The sequence below is a fragment of the Pleurodeles waltl genome, chromosome 4_1 (genome assembly GCF_031143425.1).
Source record: "Pleurodeles waltl isolate 20211129_DDA chromosome 4_1, aPleWal1.hap1.20221129, whole genome shotgun sequence".
Classification (NCBI taxonomy): Eukaryota; Metazoa; Chordata; class Amphibia; order Caudata; family Salamandridae; genus Pleurodeles; species Pleurodeles waltl.
Window position 1 is genome coordinate 589,271,319 of NC_090442.1, and position 20,025 is coordinate 589,291,343.

The 20,025-nt window shown below is 45.3% G+C and overlaps 1 protein-coding gene across 1 annotated transcript in view; it reads left to right on the plus strand.

Annotated features, from left to right (window-relative positions):
* Positions 1-20,025, plus strand: part of DRAM1 (DNA damage regulated autophagy modulator 1) — a 234,533-nt gene that overhangs the window by 135,743 nt on the left and 78,765 nt on the right. The window contains exon 4 of the mRNA XM_069228974.1: positions 5,032-5,209. Within this exon, the coding sequence (XP_069085075.1) occupies positions 5,032-5,209 (178 nt within the window). The remainder of the gene's footprint in view (positions 1-5,031; positions 5,210-20,025) is intronic.

The following is a 20,025-nucleotide window of genomic DNA, read 5'->3' on the forward strand; positions in this document are numbered from 1 at the left end:
TTTTTGATGGGTAGATTTATGTTGATGCCAATACATAACATTTATTTTGGAGTGAAAGAAACAAAATTGAAAAGTAAAGGGGTAAGCCATGGTGGATGAAATCATTGGAGTAGGTGACACACCACTGGGAGTCCAAAGTTCAGAGTACTTCTCTCATTGGAACAGGTAGGTGGTTCAGGATGAGTCCACAGAGTGAATGTGTGGCACACAAAGAAGATTCTTAAGGAAGAGGGTTATTACTGGCCCTGGTGGGGGTCTTGACATCCGCACCTCCTGGATTCTTGGTTTGATATCAGCGCTTGTGGGGAAGGGGTTGGGTCTGCTGCTGCAGAGGCAGGGATGTCTGTGGCTTGTTCCTCTGGCAGGGCCTCCCTTCCAGTGGCTGGCACTGATTAAGAAGGGCCTGGTGTTGATGCGCCAAAGGAAGGGGTAGTGTGGTGTTGTAGAATCCTGCTTTGGGTGGTGTTAATGTCCCTCAGAACCCCTGTTAGGGAAGCCATGTTGGTATTGTGGGCCTCCCACTGTTCACGCATAACCCTATGTATGTTCCTCTATAGCTGCTTGATTTCCCGGAGTTCGGTCAAGACTTGGCCCATCACGCTCTGGGACTCCTGATAGACCCCCAAGATGTGGCTCATGGTGTCCTGGTCAAGAGCAGCCCCAGTGGCCTCACCACACTGGCCCACAGCATCCCTTCCATGCACCCTAGCCCCACTGGCATGTGACCTTGCCACAGGTTGCCCTCTCCAACTAAGTCCTGATCCATCATTGTTGGAAGTGCTGCACTGCAACTTAGGATCCAAGACTGGAGGCACAAGATGGTAGACACTGTCCTAGGTACACAGGTTGGGGGGTGAATGCCTGTGATGTTGAAGCAACAGGGCTGGTGACGTAGTGGGCACAGTGAGACTCTGTTGCCATCTGGCTAGGTTGCCCAGATGGGCCAGAACTGTTCTCCACATCCAGATGTCCAGAAGTGTCTTCTTCACTGAGGGCTTCATCCAGGGGGTAGTGAAAGTCTGTGCTGTGGCTCTGTGTGCCTAGCAGCATCTCCACCTGTTGATGTGAAACAAACAATGCTACTGGTTGTACTGTGACATCTACCTCCAGTGGTTTAGGTTTACAGTAAGCAGAGACCATGTACAAAGTTAATTTGCAGTTAATCCATTTGTGCCAAGTCACCATAGTATTGGGTGTTTTGATTTGGCATGTATGAAGTTTGCCAATTCATTTTGAAGCAAGCAGCTGATGAGATGTGCAGATCATTTGCACTTTGGAGGATGGCCTGAAAATTAAATCTTACTACCAATGCAAGCTAGACAGTGGCTAGGCAAAATATGGATTTTGACTATTTTGAGGCCTAGTTGAGTGTAATGCAGAAAAACTTAAGATTATGTGACTGGAGTTATCATGTTTACAGGGCAGTGTGAATGTGTCTGCTGCCAATACCAATCCGGTGAGGCAAGTTGAAGCCTTAGGAATACTTGTTATTCACACTGGGTAAAGTGTCATTCCTGTCCTTCAATATTTCATCTTGGGTTAGCAATTCAAAATGGAGCTGTGCTGACAGGTATGCCTCTGATTTGTGCATAATGTGTGCTTGATCACTCCCAGGTCAGTATACTTCATTTGAGAGTTGAGAACCAAAGGTATTTGAACAAGTGGCACTGTGCTGGTGGTTGGAGTAAGAGTAGCAGGGCCTATTGGACCTTGCAGTTAGGTCACTACCTCTACTTCTCAAAACTTAGCAAATGGAATCCTCCCAGGTTAGTACACTTCTATTGAGAGTTAAGGAGCAGGGGTTTGGACAAGTGACCACTGGTCTAGTGTTTGTAGTTGGCGAGACAGGGGCTTCTGGGACCTGTAGCCAAGTCAGTCCCTTTCCTCCACACACACTCTACCAATGTTATCCTCCCAGGTGAGTTTACGTCATTTGGGAGTTGACAAACAGGGGTATCTGGACAAAGGAGGACTGCTCTGGTGTTTGTAGTTGGTGAGACAGGGACTCCTGAACGCTTTAGTCAAGTCACCCTTTCTCCTACTCACACTATAACAGTGTTCTCTCCCCAGGTGAGTACACTTTATTGATCTGGTAATTGGAGTTGCAGAAATAGGGCCTGCTGGGAGTTGCCGCTAGTTCACTCTCTCTACTACGCACAGTAGACAAATGATATCTCCCCAGGTGAGTATACTTCATGTGTGAGTTGATACACAGGTGTATTTAGTCACTGGCACACTGGTCTGGTGCATGGGATTACAGAAACAGGGCCTATTGGGAGCTGTAGTCAGCCCACTCCCTCTACTTCACACAGTTGGCACATGGTAACCTTCAGGTGAGTAAACATACTTTGTGAGTTGATACACAGGTGTATTTGGTCACAGGCACACTGGTGTGGTGTTTGTAGTTGCAGAAACAGGGCCTGCTGGGAGTTGCAGTTAGGTCACTCTCTGTACTACTCACAGTAGATAAATGGTTTCCACCTAGGTGAGTAAACTTCATTTGTGAGTTGATAGACAATTGTATTTGGTCACAGGCTCCCTGGTATGGGGTTTGGAGTTGCAGAAACAGGGCCTATTGAGAGCTGTAGTCAGCTCACTCCCTCTACTTCACACAGTAGACAAATAGGATCCCCTCAGGTGAATAAACGTAATTTGTGAGTTGATACACAGATGTATTTGGTCACAGGCACACTGGTCTGGTGTTTCGAGTGACAGAAACAGTGCCTGCTGGGAGTTTCAGTTAGGTTAGTCTCTCTACTACACACACTATATACATTTGGGGTTTTACATATCTGTATGCAGACTGCATTTAAGGTTTGGGCATACATTTACATGTTGAGACATACCATGAGTCCTGGATTTGTTGTTGTTTACTAAAAGACTTACAGGCCCCATTTGGACCAATGACATGTGATGGACCTTAGTAGCTGTAATGTTGGGTCCAGCATTACAGATTGGTAGTGTGAACACCCAGATGGTCTGGATATTGAATGATGGTGTGGTACATGAACAAGACAGCGGCAAAAAGTGAGCTATAAGCATGCATGACATGGCATTTTTGTGACATTTCTTGTGTTGTGACTTACCAGACTCCACTCCCCCAGGTATTCCTGTCAAGCCCACAGGATGCAGGATGGCCAAGACCTACTCCCAGGGAAAGAGATGTAATGGGGCACTGGAAGGGCCACAACCAGTTTTCTTGGCTTGCAGCTGGTGCCTGGAGACCAAGATATGCACCTTGACCCCTGACGTTATTCAACCTCTTCCTGATGTCATCCTTTGTGCACAGGGTGGTGCCTACAGCATTCACTATGTCAACTATCCTGTCCCACATTTCCATTTTCCTACTGAGAGGAGTATGCTGGACTTGGGATCCGAACAATTGTCTCTCTACTCTAATGAGTTCATCCACCATGACTTTTAACTCATTCTTAGAAAAAAATAGGTTTTTGGAACATGACACAGTGGAAAAAAATGGGCGACAGTGACTTAATAAACAGGGGAAGTTTTCTATGGCCTTGTGAAAAAAAGGGGGGTGCCTACGACATGGACAGATGGGAAAATGATGCTGAGTGTTGTTGGTTGTGCAGTGTAAATGCGAAGGATTGTGGGCTGTGAAGGGGTCTGTTTTATAGTGTCCTTTGCAGGTGTGTCCACTGTGGCAATTTGTGTTAGCTGTGTTGTTCAAATTCATCCAATGTGCAGTTGTCTTGTACTTTGCAGACTGCAAACCGCCAGTTTTCAGTGGTTTGTTGCAGAGCTGACGGTACAGGTGGTCGGATGCCCATTATCCAGAACGCCGTGCCGCTGGTGTTCTGCCATTTTTGCTTGGCGGTCAGTAGTCCTGCATGTGTAACTCATAATAGGGCGATCTGGAGGACCGCCAACATGGGAGTCTTTTCAGGACAGCCAACATGGCGGCCTGGCGAACCGACTGCCAAACTCATGAGGCCCTTTATTTCTGATAAGATTGTAGGAGGTAAATGTTTGTAAATAAGAGTTATGTTTTTAGTAATTGTGTACTGTTTTGTTACAGGCTGTATTCATAGGCAAATAGTGTGGCTTAAAAGTTCTGTCATTAGTGTATCAGTGGTTTAGGCGGGAAACTTAGGGCCTCGATACGACTTTGGTGGTTGGAAAGACCTGGCCGCGAAAGCTGTGCGGAGGAGGCTGCCATCATACTGGTGGCCTCCCCACATATGTATTATGAAGTTTCCCCAGGGCTGACCGATGGAAACATCATATTATGACGTTTCTGTTGATTAGATCGGATGAAACAGTGTCACGCCATTGGCCTAGCACACCAGCACCCTCGGAATGCGCACTGTCTACATTGCAGAATGTGTGCATTCCGAGGGTGCAGGCAGGGGGTGGGCCCTCCACTACCCATACCATGGCCATGGGCAGTGCAGAGGCCCCTTGTAGTCCCCAGCGCTGGCTTTCCACCAGCCTTTTCACGGCAGGAACACCGCCATGAAAAGGTTGTCAGACGCTGGACTTGTGATCATCTCGGCGGTGCTGAACTCAGCGCCACCGTGGCTGACCACGACTCTTACCACTGCCTTCCCAATGGGGATTATGGTCCTGGTAGAGGCGGCGCTTCCCTAATGGTCGGAACGCCAGGGTAATAATGTGGCTGTGGGACCGCCTGGCATGTGGTGGTCCTACCGTCACCGTGGGTTTGGTGGTCCTTGGACCACCAAACTCATAATGAGGGCCTTAGTCAATAATAATGTACTGAAAAGTAATTGTTATGACAAATTGAAATGAGCAGAGTATTGGTATCATTAGATGATGTAAGCAAGCATGCACCATATTTTTTAAAAGATGAGCAGCTTCTTGAAGTCATATTCATTTCCTCCTATCTTTTGAACTGATCCTTTTAATCCGCAGGTACTATAACACTACAGATCATTGAAACTCCTGTTTCTAAAATAACCTGTAGAATCCTTATGCAGTGTTGAATTGAAACTGAACTCACAACAAATTATCACAACTGGTAGTAACCTGTCTTTCGTCTGTTTTTTCAAGGAGCGATCAGTACCTATCGTCCATGATGTCGGAGCCCTCCTGACTTTTATTTGTGGTGTGTTTTACATCCTGCTGCAGTCTATGATCTCCCTTAAGTCTTCGCCACATTGGAGTAGTACTCGTCTTTGTCGTATCAGAATGGCCATCTCAATTGTGTCCCTTGCTGCTCTTATTCCAAGTATCCTTTTCATGTGCTGGTTCCTAACTGTTAGTTTTGCTGGTATTGTCTTTTGTATTCTTGTATTGGTATATATTTTGTTATGAGTACAAGCAATGTTCCAATGCTAGTATCACATTCATGGGATCCTCCTCCATTAGTAACATCCCGCTGAAACAGACCTATGTAGTGGTGGTAGTAAATGACAGATTGCTTGTTCAAGCCATTTATTATTAATTCTATACTCCCACTATAGGCAGCTCTAATAAACAAGTTTATAAATAACAATGAAAAGTGCAAATTTCCCATAGTGCTGGAGCTCATAAATAGTGTGAGAGACCAATACCCTTATAATTTAATCTGAAACAGATTTCTTTAAACATAACCTTTAAAAATAGCTAAAAGAATCTTGTCTACAATTGAACCGTATACAAAGGGGGTTGTGAATGAATAATATTGAATTTGGAACTTCCATACCCCGGATGGACTGTTGCTTATAGCATCTCATGACCTGCAAACTCTGGCTTACCTTCAGGGCTGTGAGTGACCTAAGGGTGGAATACAGTGCTGTATATATCCCATTAATACATTAACAACTTCCTTAGGGCCAAATTCACTAAATTAATTTTGAAAAGTCATTTAGTCTATATAGATTTTTGGTAAATGTTTGACTTTTGAGGACTTTTCAAAGATGAGTACTCCGAGAATTCTGTGACTGTTTCAGACTCCTAGAAGACTAAAATCCATAACTGTTCCTATACATGGAACTGTATAAGCTGTACAGTACGACACCCTGACATCCCTTGAGGGTATTCCTTACCCATTCCTAACAAGAAACACATTTACTCATGCTAACTGGCATCTCACTATAAAAATTCAAAAAATCCCCCTGTTCCTGTTTCTATAAATCGGAAATTACATCTTGCCCCTGTACATGACAGCTTTTTCACGTGTAAAGTGAATTTAGGTGAGTAAAATATTTTAAGGTTCGGGCCCTCAGTTGAAACATCGTACCATTTTATTCTAATACTGAGGGTTTACCAAATTCAATCTCCTAAATATGAAAATGGATCAATATTATCAGTTCTACTCTTTGAATGGCAGAGCATTTCGAGATAGCAATAGTTTTGGGCTCATCATAAAACAATTTCGGTTGACAATTTTTTATGACCATAGTAGTAAAAAATAGAGCAGGGTTTGGTATGTACACCTATTACCACTTGTGTGACAAGATGTAAGAATACATGACAGACAAACTGCCAATGAGCTTCAGCAACAATGCAGTGGAACAGCATAACAGTATTATACAACCCTGCAAGAAAATAACACAACACAGAACTCAAGTGGCTTAAAAGCAATGTGATGTACAAGCAGATCCAAAGCCTGTTTTAATATATATGTGCATACTAAAATTGCAATATACCAATTAACATTGTTGCATGTGTGGAGGAGCAAGTACCATCACAGCCGGCATCAGGGCCTGGTGGTTTAGTTCTGCTATCCCTGCTGTCTACCTTACCTAAAGGCGGAGGCTGGGGGAGATATCATTTTGAGCTCCTGGCTATTCAGAAAGGCCTGAAGGTGTGTTTATGTCCCCACCTTTCTCACAGGTTGGGCAGAGGAGTGGATGCTGCCCATCTTGCCAAGGAATGAGTCAGAGAAGGAATGGAGTGGCATTAAACACTTTTTTGAAAAGCCCTCCCAGCCTTGCCTAAGGGCTAGGGTTATTGTTTGTGCCCACTTTCGCCTCATCATCCCCGCGTTATCCAACAGTGGATTTTTCAGCCATCGTGTTTTTGTCATCATTGAGGTCATTTGAGATGTTATCAGTGATGTCATTGAACATGTCATAAGTGATGCAATCTGTGAATTCATAAGCAGAGAATGGTGGGGGCACAAGTTTTAGATAGCTCAATGAACTATAAGCAGTGAATGTTAGTAATTGTTTAGTTTAAAATTTACATTTTTACCTAGCTATAACCTTACTTTAATATTTGTTGTCATCAGTATATTTCTGAGTTTTGTAATGCAAATAAAGATATTATTACCATTCCTGACCATAATATCACTTTAACCAATGTTTTTCAGTGAATTTCTAGAATTTCTTTAACATAAAGTAAGATCTTATTAATATACTCAATCCCCAGGAGGTGACCAATGCCCCCCCCACACATGGCCTTTGGCTGTATATGGCAAGGAGTTGGGTGTAGGGTTTGGCCTGAGGCCAGGCCCTGCACCAGTTCACTGACATAATATTGAAACCAAAAATAATATTATACACAAAATATCATGTCAAAAATATTGATCACATAAATATCCTTTTCCTAAACATACAAAGGTAAGTAGAAAAATATTGAAAAATTGAAAAACATATTTTTTACACTAATATCGTGAAATATATACAAAAATATTGTTTTTATTATTATTATATATATAGTTATAACAGTACATTTTAAATATGTTAACATATAACATTAATATGATATAAATTAAATATCTTTAAAGAATATTTAAAAATGTATATACATATATACTCATTTAAACAAACACACAAGCATACATATGTGTGTGTATGTTTGTAAACATATGCATAACGTAAAACTATTAGAAAACATATTCATTTTAATTTATATTATAATTTTCTAACCTTTTAAAATATACTAATATAACAAGTCCAAATATATATATATATATATCTATATATATATCAAATATATATATCAAAAGCAATGCAGTCTTGAAAGCGAAGCACTCTGGCTGCTGGTGCTGGTGTTAGGGTTGATAGTGCGTCCAGCCCTTATAAATTACTTGTACTTGGACACGCTGGAGGTCGGTGAACCTTTTAGCCGAGTTGGGCTCTCCTCATACTAGAATAGTCGGATCACTTAAATCAATAATCAATAACTATTGTAATCGATACCCAATATTTAATTAATGGATCAGAATAACACATTAGGGATCAATAACAATCAGTATTTTGACTCACCATGACCTTTCAGTCATGAATAACCACACCAGTTTATTAAAAGTTAATGAGTTTATTTCCCTATATTAGCAAAGCTAACACAAAATATATGAGTCTCAAAATCAAATGATATATGTATACGAACATTACTAGCTGTCCATAACGACGGAAGAAACGCAATCTACGCAAAATCTGAATTATAATGCACTCGGTTATAGCAATACAAATCACTAATATAAGTAACTGAATTTGACTAATTGCATACATCGGTCAGCATAACAAGATTTCAATTTATCATGGTGCATCAGATGAATACCTCAACTAACCTCCAAGGACAATGTATGCAAAAATGAGTACTAGGAGAAAGACACTATCCATTGGTCAAATTGAAGCCACCCTATGAACCCTCCAATGGAAGTCGTGCTTGATGTCTTCAGCGTTCTCAATTTCGACATTTTCACTGGGAAACAAGGTTGCTGGATTCAATGTAGTGCACCTTTTCACCTGCACATTAGGTGAACCCAAAACTATTGTCTCGTACCTTGTAAGCCTAGCACCGGTCATGTGCTGTGTTCGGGAACGTGTCAAAAGCATCTCGACTGAGTGAGGGACCATGAATGTTAAAGGATGTCCCATCACTATTCCTTCACTCTGATTTAGGCCGATACCAACTGCTGCTATGGCACGCAAGCACCCTGGCAGTGCTGCTGCGACCGGATCCAAAGTAGCTGAAAAATATGCTACTGGTCTGTTTACGCCACCATGGGCTTGAGTCAAGACAGACAAGGAACATGCATCTCGTTCATGACCAAACAATGTAAAAGGCTTTGTGTAATCAGGCATACCTAAAGCTGGAGCCCTGCACATGCATTCCTTTAATTCAATAAAAGCATCCATCTCATCTCTTTTCAGCACTATTTCATCCAGCGCATCTTTCTGGGTCAGTTTCAGCAAAGGTTTGGCTAGAGCCGAAAAATTGGGAATCCATTGGCGACAGTAGCTCACCATTCCCAAAAACTTTGTCACCTCCCTCCTCGTTTTGGGTGGACTCATTTGAAGTACACTTGTTATTCTCTCTTTCATAATTCTTCTCGACCCTTTCTCTATTTGGTGACCCAAATATTTCACTTTCTTCTGGCAGAACTGTAATTTCAAAGGGGACACTTTGTGTCCGTTCCTTCCCAAATGGTTCAATAGGGCAATGGTGTCAACTGTACAGTCATCTTCTGTCTTGGATGCGATCAGCAAATCGTCAATATACTGTACCAAGGTTGATTCAAATGGTAATTCCAATGATTCCAAATCTTTCTTTAGAATCTGATTGAAAATTGATGGTGACTCCGAAAACCCTTGAGGAATTCGACACCAACTGTAGACTCTGTCTAGGAATTTGAAGCAAAAGAGAAATTGGCTGTCCTCATGAAGAGGCACAGAAAAGAATGCTTGTGACAAATCGATGACTGAGAACCACTCAGCATCACAGGGAATTTGAAACATTATCACAGCTGGATTTGGTACTACGGGACAACATTTGACTATTATGTCATTTATTTTCCTCAAATCCTGAACAATCCGGACCTTTCGAATCGGTTTTATTAGTCCCATGATTGGTGAATTACATGGACTACTTAACACTTCTTTCAGTACTCCCTGTTTCACAAACTCATCAATGAGTTGTGCGACTTTCATGAGAGTGTCTTGCGACATATGGTATTGTGGTGTCTGGGGAATATTTACATTGGGTTTTACAGTCACTTTCACTGGTTCTACTCCTTTGACCAATCCTACTTCTTTCCCTGTCATATCCCACACTTCCTTTTCAAATGTTTCCTGTAACTCAGCAGGAATATCTGCTTCAGTGAGCATTGGATAAAGAGTAATCAGGGGATACTCTTCATCAACAGTTTCCACTTCGTCCCCTCCTAAACTGTCCTCTTCTTCCTCATCACTGTTTGTCTGAATTTTAATTCCATCATTTGAACACATAATCGAGCATCCCAATTTACACAATAAATCTCTCCCTAATAGTGATATCGGGCTTGAGTCACACACCACAAATTTATGTGACCCTTGACCAATTCTGACTTGCACTGGATCTGTGATTGGGTTTGTCAGGTACCTATTTGCTACTCCCACTACTTGAACTGTTCTCCCTGAAAGTGGCAAATTTGGTACTTCGATGCTTCTAACTGTAGAGCGTGTAGCTCCGGTGTCAACCAAGAATGAAACACGGTGACCCATAACTCTTCCTTCCACATACGGACCCTTTTGATCAACTTCCAAGGATGCTGCAAGCATACAATTTCCCTCCTCATCTGAACTTTCACTCTCCCACGCATCGTTTATTCCATTCTCACTGTGTAACGGGAATTGGTGTACTGTGTCATTCCTTGACCCGCGACCTGTTGAGGAAGCATTACTTGTTGCTGATTTATTGGTGCTAAGGGTATTTGCATTTGCTGATTAGGTACCATAGGAAACTACTGTTGCATTGGCTGCGATTGTACCATTTGTACACGGGGCAGTTGCACCTGCTGTGGTTGTATGGGTTGTAAACCCTGCATCTGATTTACATTATTTTGAACATTTGGATTTGGACCTCTCAATTTCGGTCCTCTCATATTCTGAAATGCCTTGACATCATTGTTTTGCTGACCTACACCTTCCTGCACCATCATTGGGCACTCCTGTTTCCCATGCCCGAAGATTCCGCACGTGTGACATGGCATCACCTTCTTCATTGTCTGTATACCATTTGGAATCATAACAGTATTTAAATCAGGACCATTATTCACAAAACCTCCTCGGCCTCTGCCTCTCATTTGTGGCTGAAACATAGCATTTCCCTGCTGTTGCTGCTGCGGCAACTGTTGTTGAAAACCTTGTAAACCTTGCAAACCTGTCTGAGCTGCTGTACGCTGCATCACCATCACTTTTTCTTTCAACCTTTTCTGCTTTGTCTCAATCTCATCACTGCAGTATTTTGCATAGTTCAACACCTCATCAATCGATTTTGACTGCCAACAAATCAAATGCATTTTAATCATCTGACTGATTTCAGGTCTCAACCCTTCCACAAATCTGAACACAAAATGGAGCATGCCCTTTGCCTCTATCGTTTCCGTACCACTGTCATTTTTAAACGCTTTCAACAATCTCTCATAGTACGCATTTAACTTCTTGTGCGGTTCTGTCAATTCTCTGCCAATCCACATTTTTCGACGCAACCTTTGTTTTCAAGTGCTCAATCACCTTATGGTATAAACTCATTACCGTAGGTGATGGTGCTCCTGTGTCCCTATCTCTTTCTGGTTCACTTGTTGGCCAGCCTACAGCCCTCTTACAATCTTCCCACAAATCTGCCTGAACCACAATTTCGAATAAAGTATTCAGGTCTTCCCAAAGACATTTTGCGAGTTTCACAAATCTATCTGTTTGTTGATACCATTCGATCGGTTTTTCTCTTAATTTAGGGAAATCATCCATAAAGGATTGAATATCGCACCTGTGCCACGGTACATGTACAAGTTTTCCCCCTGCTGTTTCTCTCATTGGCAACATGGTTATCAGGTCGTCATTCTGTTGTGCTTTTTCATTCCGATCTGGGGTACTTTCTTTCTTTTTGTCCTTTTTCTTTACCCATCTACTTTCCCACGTGTCTAAACATCTCCAGACCTGCGCGCTCTGCAGTATCTCCTTAAGGTGTCTTTTCATCCCTGCAGATCTCATGTGTTCAAAGTATTTTGTCTCAAAGTCTAGCCTGTAACTTCTGCTCAAGTGTTTAGTCTTACCTATATCGATCTCGTTTCTGTCTGCAATTTCTTGTAACTTCTTATGTATGCTGCTTACTTCTCTTGTAATCCTAGGGCACATGTATCTCAGCTCTTCTTCTGTGTATGATTCTAACCTGTTCAGACCCATCGTTCCCACTACTAGTTCATCTGCTTCCATGCCCAATCTTATTTTATTCAAATACTCTTCTCCCTTCCCGCTGGGTGTACTCTGTGGGGAGTTCAGGCTATTCAACCACTGTGTTAGCTGTTGCGCGTTCAGTCCCATCAATGTAGCACTTACATCGACTGCTACTGATGGTTTCTGTATTGTTTCTGTTTTTGAAGTTAGCGGTACTATTACTGGTGGACCTGACCTTACCACAGTTGACGGAGCACAAGCTGGAATTGGACTAAATTCCAACAAGGGCCCAGATCTATTTAGCAGTGTACCTACCTGTAAGGAAATGCCTCCTTGGCATGGTTACCCCCTGACTTTTTGCCTTTGCTGATGCTATGTTTTGAATTGAAAGTGTGCTGAGGACTGCTAACCAGGCCCCAGCACCAGTGTTCTTTCCCTAACCTGTACTTTTGATTCCACAATTGGCACACCCTGGCATCCAGATAAGTCCCTTGTAACTGGTACCTCTGGTACCAAGGGCCCTGATGCCAGGGAAGGTCTCTAAGGGCTGCAGCATGTCTTATGCCACCCTGGAGACCCCTCACTCAGCACAGACACACTGCTTTCCAGCTTGTGTGTGCTGGTGAGAACAAAACGAGTAAGTCGACATGGCACTCCCCTCAGGGTGCCATGCCAGCCTCTCACTGCCTATGCAGGTATAGATAAGTCACCCCTCTAGTAGGCCTTACAGCCCTAAGGCAGGGTGCACTATACCATAGGTGAGGGCACCAGTGCATGAGCACTGTGCCCCTACAGTGTCTAAGCAATACCGTAGACATTGTAAGTGCAGGGTAGCCATAAGAGTATATGGTCTTGGAGTTTGTTTTACACGAACTCCACAGCACCATAATGGCTACACTGAAAACTGGGAAGTTTGGTATCAAACTTCTCAGCACAATAAATGCACACTGATGCCAGTGTACATTTTATTGTAAAATACACCACAGAGGGCACCTTAGAGGTGCCCCCTGAAACTTAACCAACTATCTGTGTAGGCTGACTGGTTCCAGCAGCCTGCCACACTAGAGACATGTTGCTGGCCCCATGGGGAGAGTGCCTTTGTCACTCTGAGGCCAGTAACAAAGCCTGCACTGGGTGGAGATGCTAACACCTCCCCCAGGCAGGAGCTGTAACACCTGGCGGTGAGCCTCAAAGGCTCACCCCTTTGTCACAGCACCGCAGGACACTCCAGCTTAGTGGAGTTGCCCGCCCCCTCCGGCCACGGCCCCCACTTTTGGCGGCAAGGCTGGAGGAAACAAAGAAAACAACAAGGAGGAGTCACTGGCCAGTCAGGACAGCCCCTAAGGTGTCCTGAGCTGAAGTGACTCTAACTTTTAGAAATCCTCCATCTTGCAGATGGAGGATTCCCCCAATAGGATTAGGGATGTGCCCCCTTCCCCTTGGGAGGAGGCACAAAGAGGGTGTACCCACCCTCAGGGCTAGTAACCATTGGCTACTAACCCCCCAGACCTAAACACGCCCTTAAATTTAGTATTTAAGGGCTTCCCTGAACCTAGAAAAACAGATTCCTGCAACTACAAGAAGAAGGACTGCTGAGCTGAAAAACCCCTGCAGAGGAAGAACAGAAGACACCAACTGCCTTGGCCCCAGACTTACCGGCCTGTCTCCTGCCTTCCAAAGAAACCTGCTCCAGCGACGCTTTCCAAGGGACCAGCGACCTCTGAATCCTCTGAGGACTGCCCTGCTTCGAAAAAGACAAGAAACTCCCGAGGACAGCGGCACTGCTCCAAAAGAACTGCAACTTTGTTACAAGGAGCAGATTTAAAGACCCCTGCAACTCCCCGCAAGAAGCGTGAGACTTGCAACACTGCACCCGGCGACCCCGACTCGACTGGTGGAGAACAACCAACTCAGGGAGGACCCTCCGGCGACTCTACGACTGTGAGTAACCAAAGTTGTCCCCCCTGAGCCCCCACAGCGACGCCTGCAGAGGGAATCCCCAGGCTCCCCCTGACCGCGACTGTCTGAACTCCATTTCCCGACGGCTGGAAAAGACCCTGCACCCGCAGCCCCCAGCCCCTAAAGAAAAGGAACTTCTGTGCAGGAGTGACCCCCAGGAGGCCCTCTCCCTTGCCCAGGTGGTGGCTACCCCGAGGAGCCCCCCCTTGCCTGCCTGCGACGCTGAAGAGATCCCTTGATCTCTCATTGACTTCCATTGAAAACCCGACGCGTGTTTGCACACTGCACCCGGCCGCCCCCGCGCTGCTGAGGGTGTACTTTCTGTGCTGACTTGTGTCCCCCCCGGTGCCCTACAAAACCCCCCTGGTCTGCCCTCCGAAGACGCGGGTACTTACCTGCTGGCAGACTGGAACCGGGGCACCCTCTTCTCTCCATTGAAGCCTATGTGTTTTGGGCACCTCTTTGACCTTTGCACCTGACCGGCCCTGAGCTGCTGGTGTGATAACTTTGGGGTTGCTCTGAACCCCCAACGGTGGGCTACCTTGGACCAAGAACTGAAACCTGTAAGTGACTTACTTACCTGTTAAAACTAACAATAACTGTGTCCACTTTTAAAACAGCTTATTGTGTTTTATGTAAAAAGTATACATGATAAAGTAATGATTCAAAGTTCCTAGAGTATTTACCTGCAATACCTTTCAAATGAGATATTACATGTAAAATTTGAACCTGTGGTTCTTAAAATAAACTAAGAAAAGATATTTTTCTATAACAAAACCTATTGGCTGGATTTGTCTCTGAGTGTGTGTACCTCATTTAGGGGGTCATTCTGACCCTGGCGGCCGGTGACCGCCAGGGTCACCGACCACGGGAGCACCGCCAACAGGCTAGCGGTGCTCCCGAGGGCATTCTGACCGCGGCGGTTCAGCCGCGGTCAGAAAGGGTAAACCGGCGGTCTCCCGCCGGTTTACCGCTGCCCCAATGAATCCTCCATGGCGGCGGAGCGCGCTCCGCCGCCATGGGGATTCAGACACCCCCTACCGCCATCCTGTTCATGGCGGGAAACCCGCCATGAACAGGATGGCGGTAGGGGGTGCCGCGGGGCCCCTGGGGGCCCCTGCAGTGGCCATGCCAATGGCATGGGCACTGCAGGGGCCCCTGTAAGAGGGCCCCGCAAAGTATTTCAGTGTCTGCTTTGCAGACACTGAAATACGCGACGGGTGCAACTGCACCCGTCGCACCCCTGCAACTACGCCGGCTCAATTCTGAGCCGGCGTCCTCGTTGCAGGGGCATTTCTGCTGGGCCGGCGGGCGCTCTTATGGAGAGCGCCCGCCGGCCCAGCGGAAATGTCTGAATGGCCGCCGCGGTCTTTTGAGGTCTGAATCACCCCCTTATTGTCTATGTGTATGTACAACAAATGCTTAACACTACTCCTTTGATAAGCCTACTGCTCGACCACACTACCACAAAATAGAGCATTAGTATTATCTCTTTTTACCATTATTTTACCTCTAAGGGGAACCCTTGGACTCTGTGCATGCTATTCCTTACTTTGAAATAGCACATACAGAGCCAACTTCCTACATTGGTGGATCAGCGGTGGGGTACAAGACTTTGCATTTGCTGGACTACTCAGCCAATACCTGATCACACGACAAATTCCAAAAATTGTCATTAGAACTTGATTTTTTGCAATTTGAAATTTTTCTAAATTCTTTAAAGTCCTGCTAGGGCCTTGTGTTAGTCCCTGTTAGCCTTTCTTTTAGAGTTTAAAAGTTTGTAAAAGTTTGAATTAGATTCTAGAACCAGTTTTAGATTCTTAAAAAGCATTCCAACTTTTAGAAGAATAATGTCTAGTACAGATATGAATGTGGTGGAACTCGACACCACCCCTTACCTCCATCTCCAGATGAAAGAGCTAAGGTCACTCTGTAAAATAAGAAAAATAACAAGGGGCTCCAGACCTACCAAACTACAGCTCCAGGAGCTGTTGGCAGAGTATGATAGAGCCAACCCCTCTGTGGATAACACAGATGAAGATGATAGTGAATTGGAGGAAGATTCCCCCCTACCAGTCCTATCTATGGAGGACAGGGCCTCTCAAGCCCTGACTCCAAAAATACTAGTCAGAGATGCTGGCTCCCTCACAGGAGGGACCAGCACCTCTGAAATCACTGAGGATAACTCCAGTGAAGAGGACATCCAGTTAGCCAGGATGGCCAAAAGATTGGCTTTGGAAAGACATATCCTAGCCATAGAAAGGGAAAGACAAGAGATGGGCCTAGGTCCCATCAACGGTGGCAGCAACATAAATAGGGTCAGAGATTCTCCTGACATGTTGAAAATCCCCAAAGGGATTGTAACTAAATATGAAGATGGTGATGACATCACCAAATGGTTCACAGCTTTTGAGAGGGCTTGTGAAACCAGAAAAGTGAACAAATCTCACTGGGGCGCTCTCCTTTGGGAAATGTTCACAGGAAAGTGTAGGGATAGACTCCTCACACTCTCTAAAAAAGATGCAGAATCTTATGACCTCATGAAGGGTACCCTGATTGAGGGCTTTGGATTCTCCACTGAGGAGTATAGGATTAGATTCAGGGGGGCTCAAAAATCCTCGAGCCAGACCTGGGTTGACTTTGTAGACTACTCAGTAAAAACACTAGATGGTTGGATTCAAGGCAATGGTGTAAATGATTATGATGGGCTGTACAATTTATTTGTGAAAGAACACCTATTAAGTAATTGTTTCAATGATAAACTGCATCAGCATCTGGTGGACCTAGGACCAATTTCTCCCCAAGAATTGGGAAAGAAGGCGGACCATTGGGTCAAGACTAGGGTGTCCAAAACTTCCACAGGGGGTGACCAAAAGTAAGGGGTCACAAAACCTCCCCAGGGGAAAGGTGGTGAGTCAGCCAAAAACAAAAATAGTAAAGAGTCTTCTACAGGCCCCCAAAAACCTCCACAGGAGGGTGGGCCCAGAGCCTCTTCACAAAACAATTCTGGGTACAAGGGTAAAAACTTTGATCCCAAAAAGGCCTGGTGTCGTAGCTGTAGTCAGTCTGGACACCAAACTGGAGACAAGGCCTGTCCCAAGAAAGATACCACTTCTAACTCCCATCCAGCTAAAACTGGAATGGCCAGTCTCCAAGTGGGATCAACAGTGTGCCCAGAGCAAATCAGGTGTCACACTGAAGCTACATTAGTCTCTGAGGGTGGGGTGGATTTAGCCACACTGGCTGCCTGGCTCCCTAACATGCAAAAATACAGGCAGCAGCTCTTAATTAATGGGACAAGTGTAGAGGGCCTGAGGGATACAGGTGCCAGTGTCACCATGGTGACAGAGAAACTGGTTTCCCCTGGCCAATACCTGGCTGGACAAACTTATCCAGTCACCAACGCTGACAATCAGACTAAAGTACATCCCATGGCTATGGTAACTTTAGAGTGGGGAGGGGTCAATGGCCTGAAACAGGTGGTGGTCTCCTCTAATATCCCAGTAGACTGTTTGCTTGGAAATGACCTGGAGTCCTCAGCATGGGCTGAGGTAGAACTGAAAACCCATGCAGCCATGCTGGGTATCCCTGAACTGGTGTGTGTCAAGACAAGGGCACAATGCAAGGCTCAGGGTGAAAAAGTAGAGCTGGAGTCTGGAAAAATGGCCCAGCCTACCAAGAGAAAAGGAAAGTCAGCTGGGAAACCAGCTGCAACACAACACCAAAAAGAGAACCTCTCTTCTCAGGAAGAAGTTCTGCCCTCTGAGGGAACTGAGCCTATGGAGCTGGAACCTTATCAGGTTGAGCTCTTGGGCCCAGGGGGACCCTCAAGGGAAGAGTTGTGTAAGGGACAAGAAACCTGTCCCTCTCTTGAAGGCCTTAGGCAGCAAGCTGCTGAAGAGTCCAAAGGCAAGAAAAATGGAACACATAGGGTCTATTGGGAAGATGGACTCCTGTACACTGAGGCAAGAGATCCCAAACCTGGTGCCACTAGGAGAGTGGTAGTGACTCAGAGTTTCAGAGAGTTTATTCTGACCTTAGCCCATGATATTCCCCTTGCTGGGCATTTGGGACAAACCAAGACGTGGGAGAGGTTAGTCAACCACTTCTACTGGCCCAATATGTCCCAGAAGGTTAAGGAGTTTTGCCTCTCCTGCCCCACCTGTCAAGCCAGTGGTAAGACAGGTGGGCATCCAAAGGCCCCCCTCATTCCACTTCCAGTGGTGGAGGTCCCCTTTGAAAGAGTGGGTGTGGACATAGTTGGTCCATTAGAACCTCCCACAGCCTCAGGAAATATGTATATCCTAGTAGTAGTGGATCATGCTACTAGGTATCCTGAAGCTATTCCCCTTAGGTCGACTACTGCCCCTGCAGTAGCCAAGGCCCTCATTGGTATCTTTACCAGAGTGGGCTTCCCTAAGGAGGTGGTGTCTGACAGAGGTACCAACTTCATGTCAGCATACCTAAAACACATGTGGAATGAGTGTGGAGTGACTTACAAATTTACTACACCATATCATCCACAAACTAATGGCCTTGTTGAGAGATTCAACAAGACATTAAAGGGCATGATCATGGGGCTCCCAGAAAAACTCAAAAGGAGATGGGATGTCCTCCTGCCATGTCTGCTTTTCGCTTACAGAGAGGTGCCTCAGAAGGGAGTAGGATTCTCACCCTTTGAACTTCTGTTTGGCCACCCTGTAAGGGGACCACTTGCTCTTGTTAAAGAAGGCTGGGAGAGACCTCTTCATGAGCCTAAACAAGACATAGTGGACTATGTACTTGGCCTTCGCTCAAGGATGGCAGAGTACATGGAAAAGGCAAGTAAAAACCTTGAGGCCAGCCAACAACTCCAGAAGTTGTGGTATGACCAAAAGGCTGCACTGGTTGAATTTCAACCAGGGCAGAAAGTCTGGGTTCTGGAGCCTGTGGCTCCCAGGGCACTTCAGGACAAATGGAGTGGCCCTTACCCAGTACTAGAAAGGAAGAGTCAGGTCACCTACCTGGTGGACCTGGGCACAAGCAGGATCCCCAAGAGGGTGATCCATGTGAACCGCCTTAAGCTCTTCCATGACAGGGCTGATGTAAATCTGTTGATGGTGACAGATGAGGACCAGGAAGCTGAGAGTGAACCTCTCCCTGATCTCCTCTCATCAGACCCTAAAGATGGCTCAGTGGATGGAGTGATCTACTCAGACACCCTCTCTAGCCAACAGCAGTCTGACTGTAGGAAGGTCCTACAACAGTTTGCTGAACTCTTTTCCCTAACCCCTGGTCAGACACACCTGTGTACCCATGATGTGGACACAGGAGACAGCATGCCTGTCAAAAACAAAATATTTAGACAGTCTGATCAAGTTAAGGAAAGCATCAAGGTGGAAGTCCACAAGATGCTGGAATTGGGAGTAATTGAGTACTCTGATAGCCCCTGGGCTAGCCCAGTGGTCTTAGTCCCCAAACCTCACACCAAAGAAGGAGAGAGAGAGATGAGGTTTTGTGTGGACTACAGAGGTCTCAACTCTGTCACCAAGACAGATGCTCATCCCATTCCTAGAGCTGATGAGCTAATAGACAAATTAGGGGCTGCCAAATTCTTAAGTACCTTTGACTTAACAGCAGGGTACTGGCAAATCAAAATGGCCCCTGGAGCAAAAGAAAAGACAGCATTCTCCACACCTGATGGGCATTATCAGTTCACTGTTATGCCCTTTGGTTTAAAGAATGCCCCTGCCAACTTCCGAAGGTTGGTGAATCAAGTCCTTGCTGGATTGGAATCCTTTAGTGCAGCTTATCTTGACGATATTGCTGTCTTTAGCTCCAACTGGCAGGATCACCTGGTCCACCTGAAGAAGGTTTTGAAGGCTCTGCAATCTGCAGGCCTCTCTATCAAGGCATCCAAATGCCAGATAGGGCAGGGAACTGTGGTTTACTTGGGACACTTTGTAGGTGGAGGCCAAGTTCAGCCACTCCAGCCTAAGATCCAGACTATTCTGGACTGGGC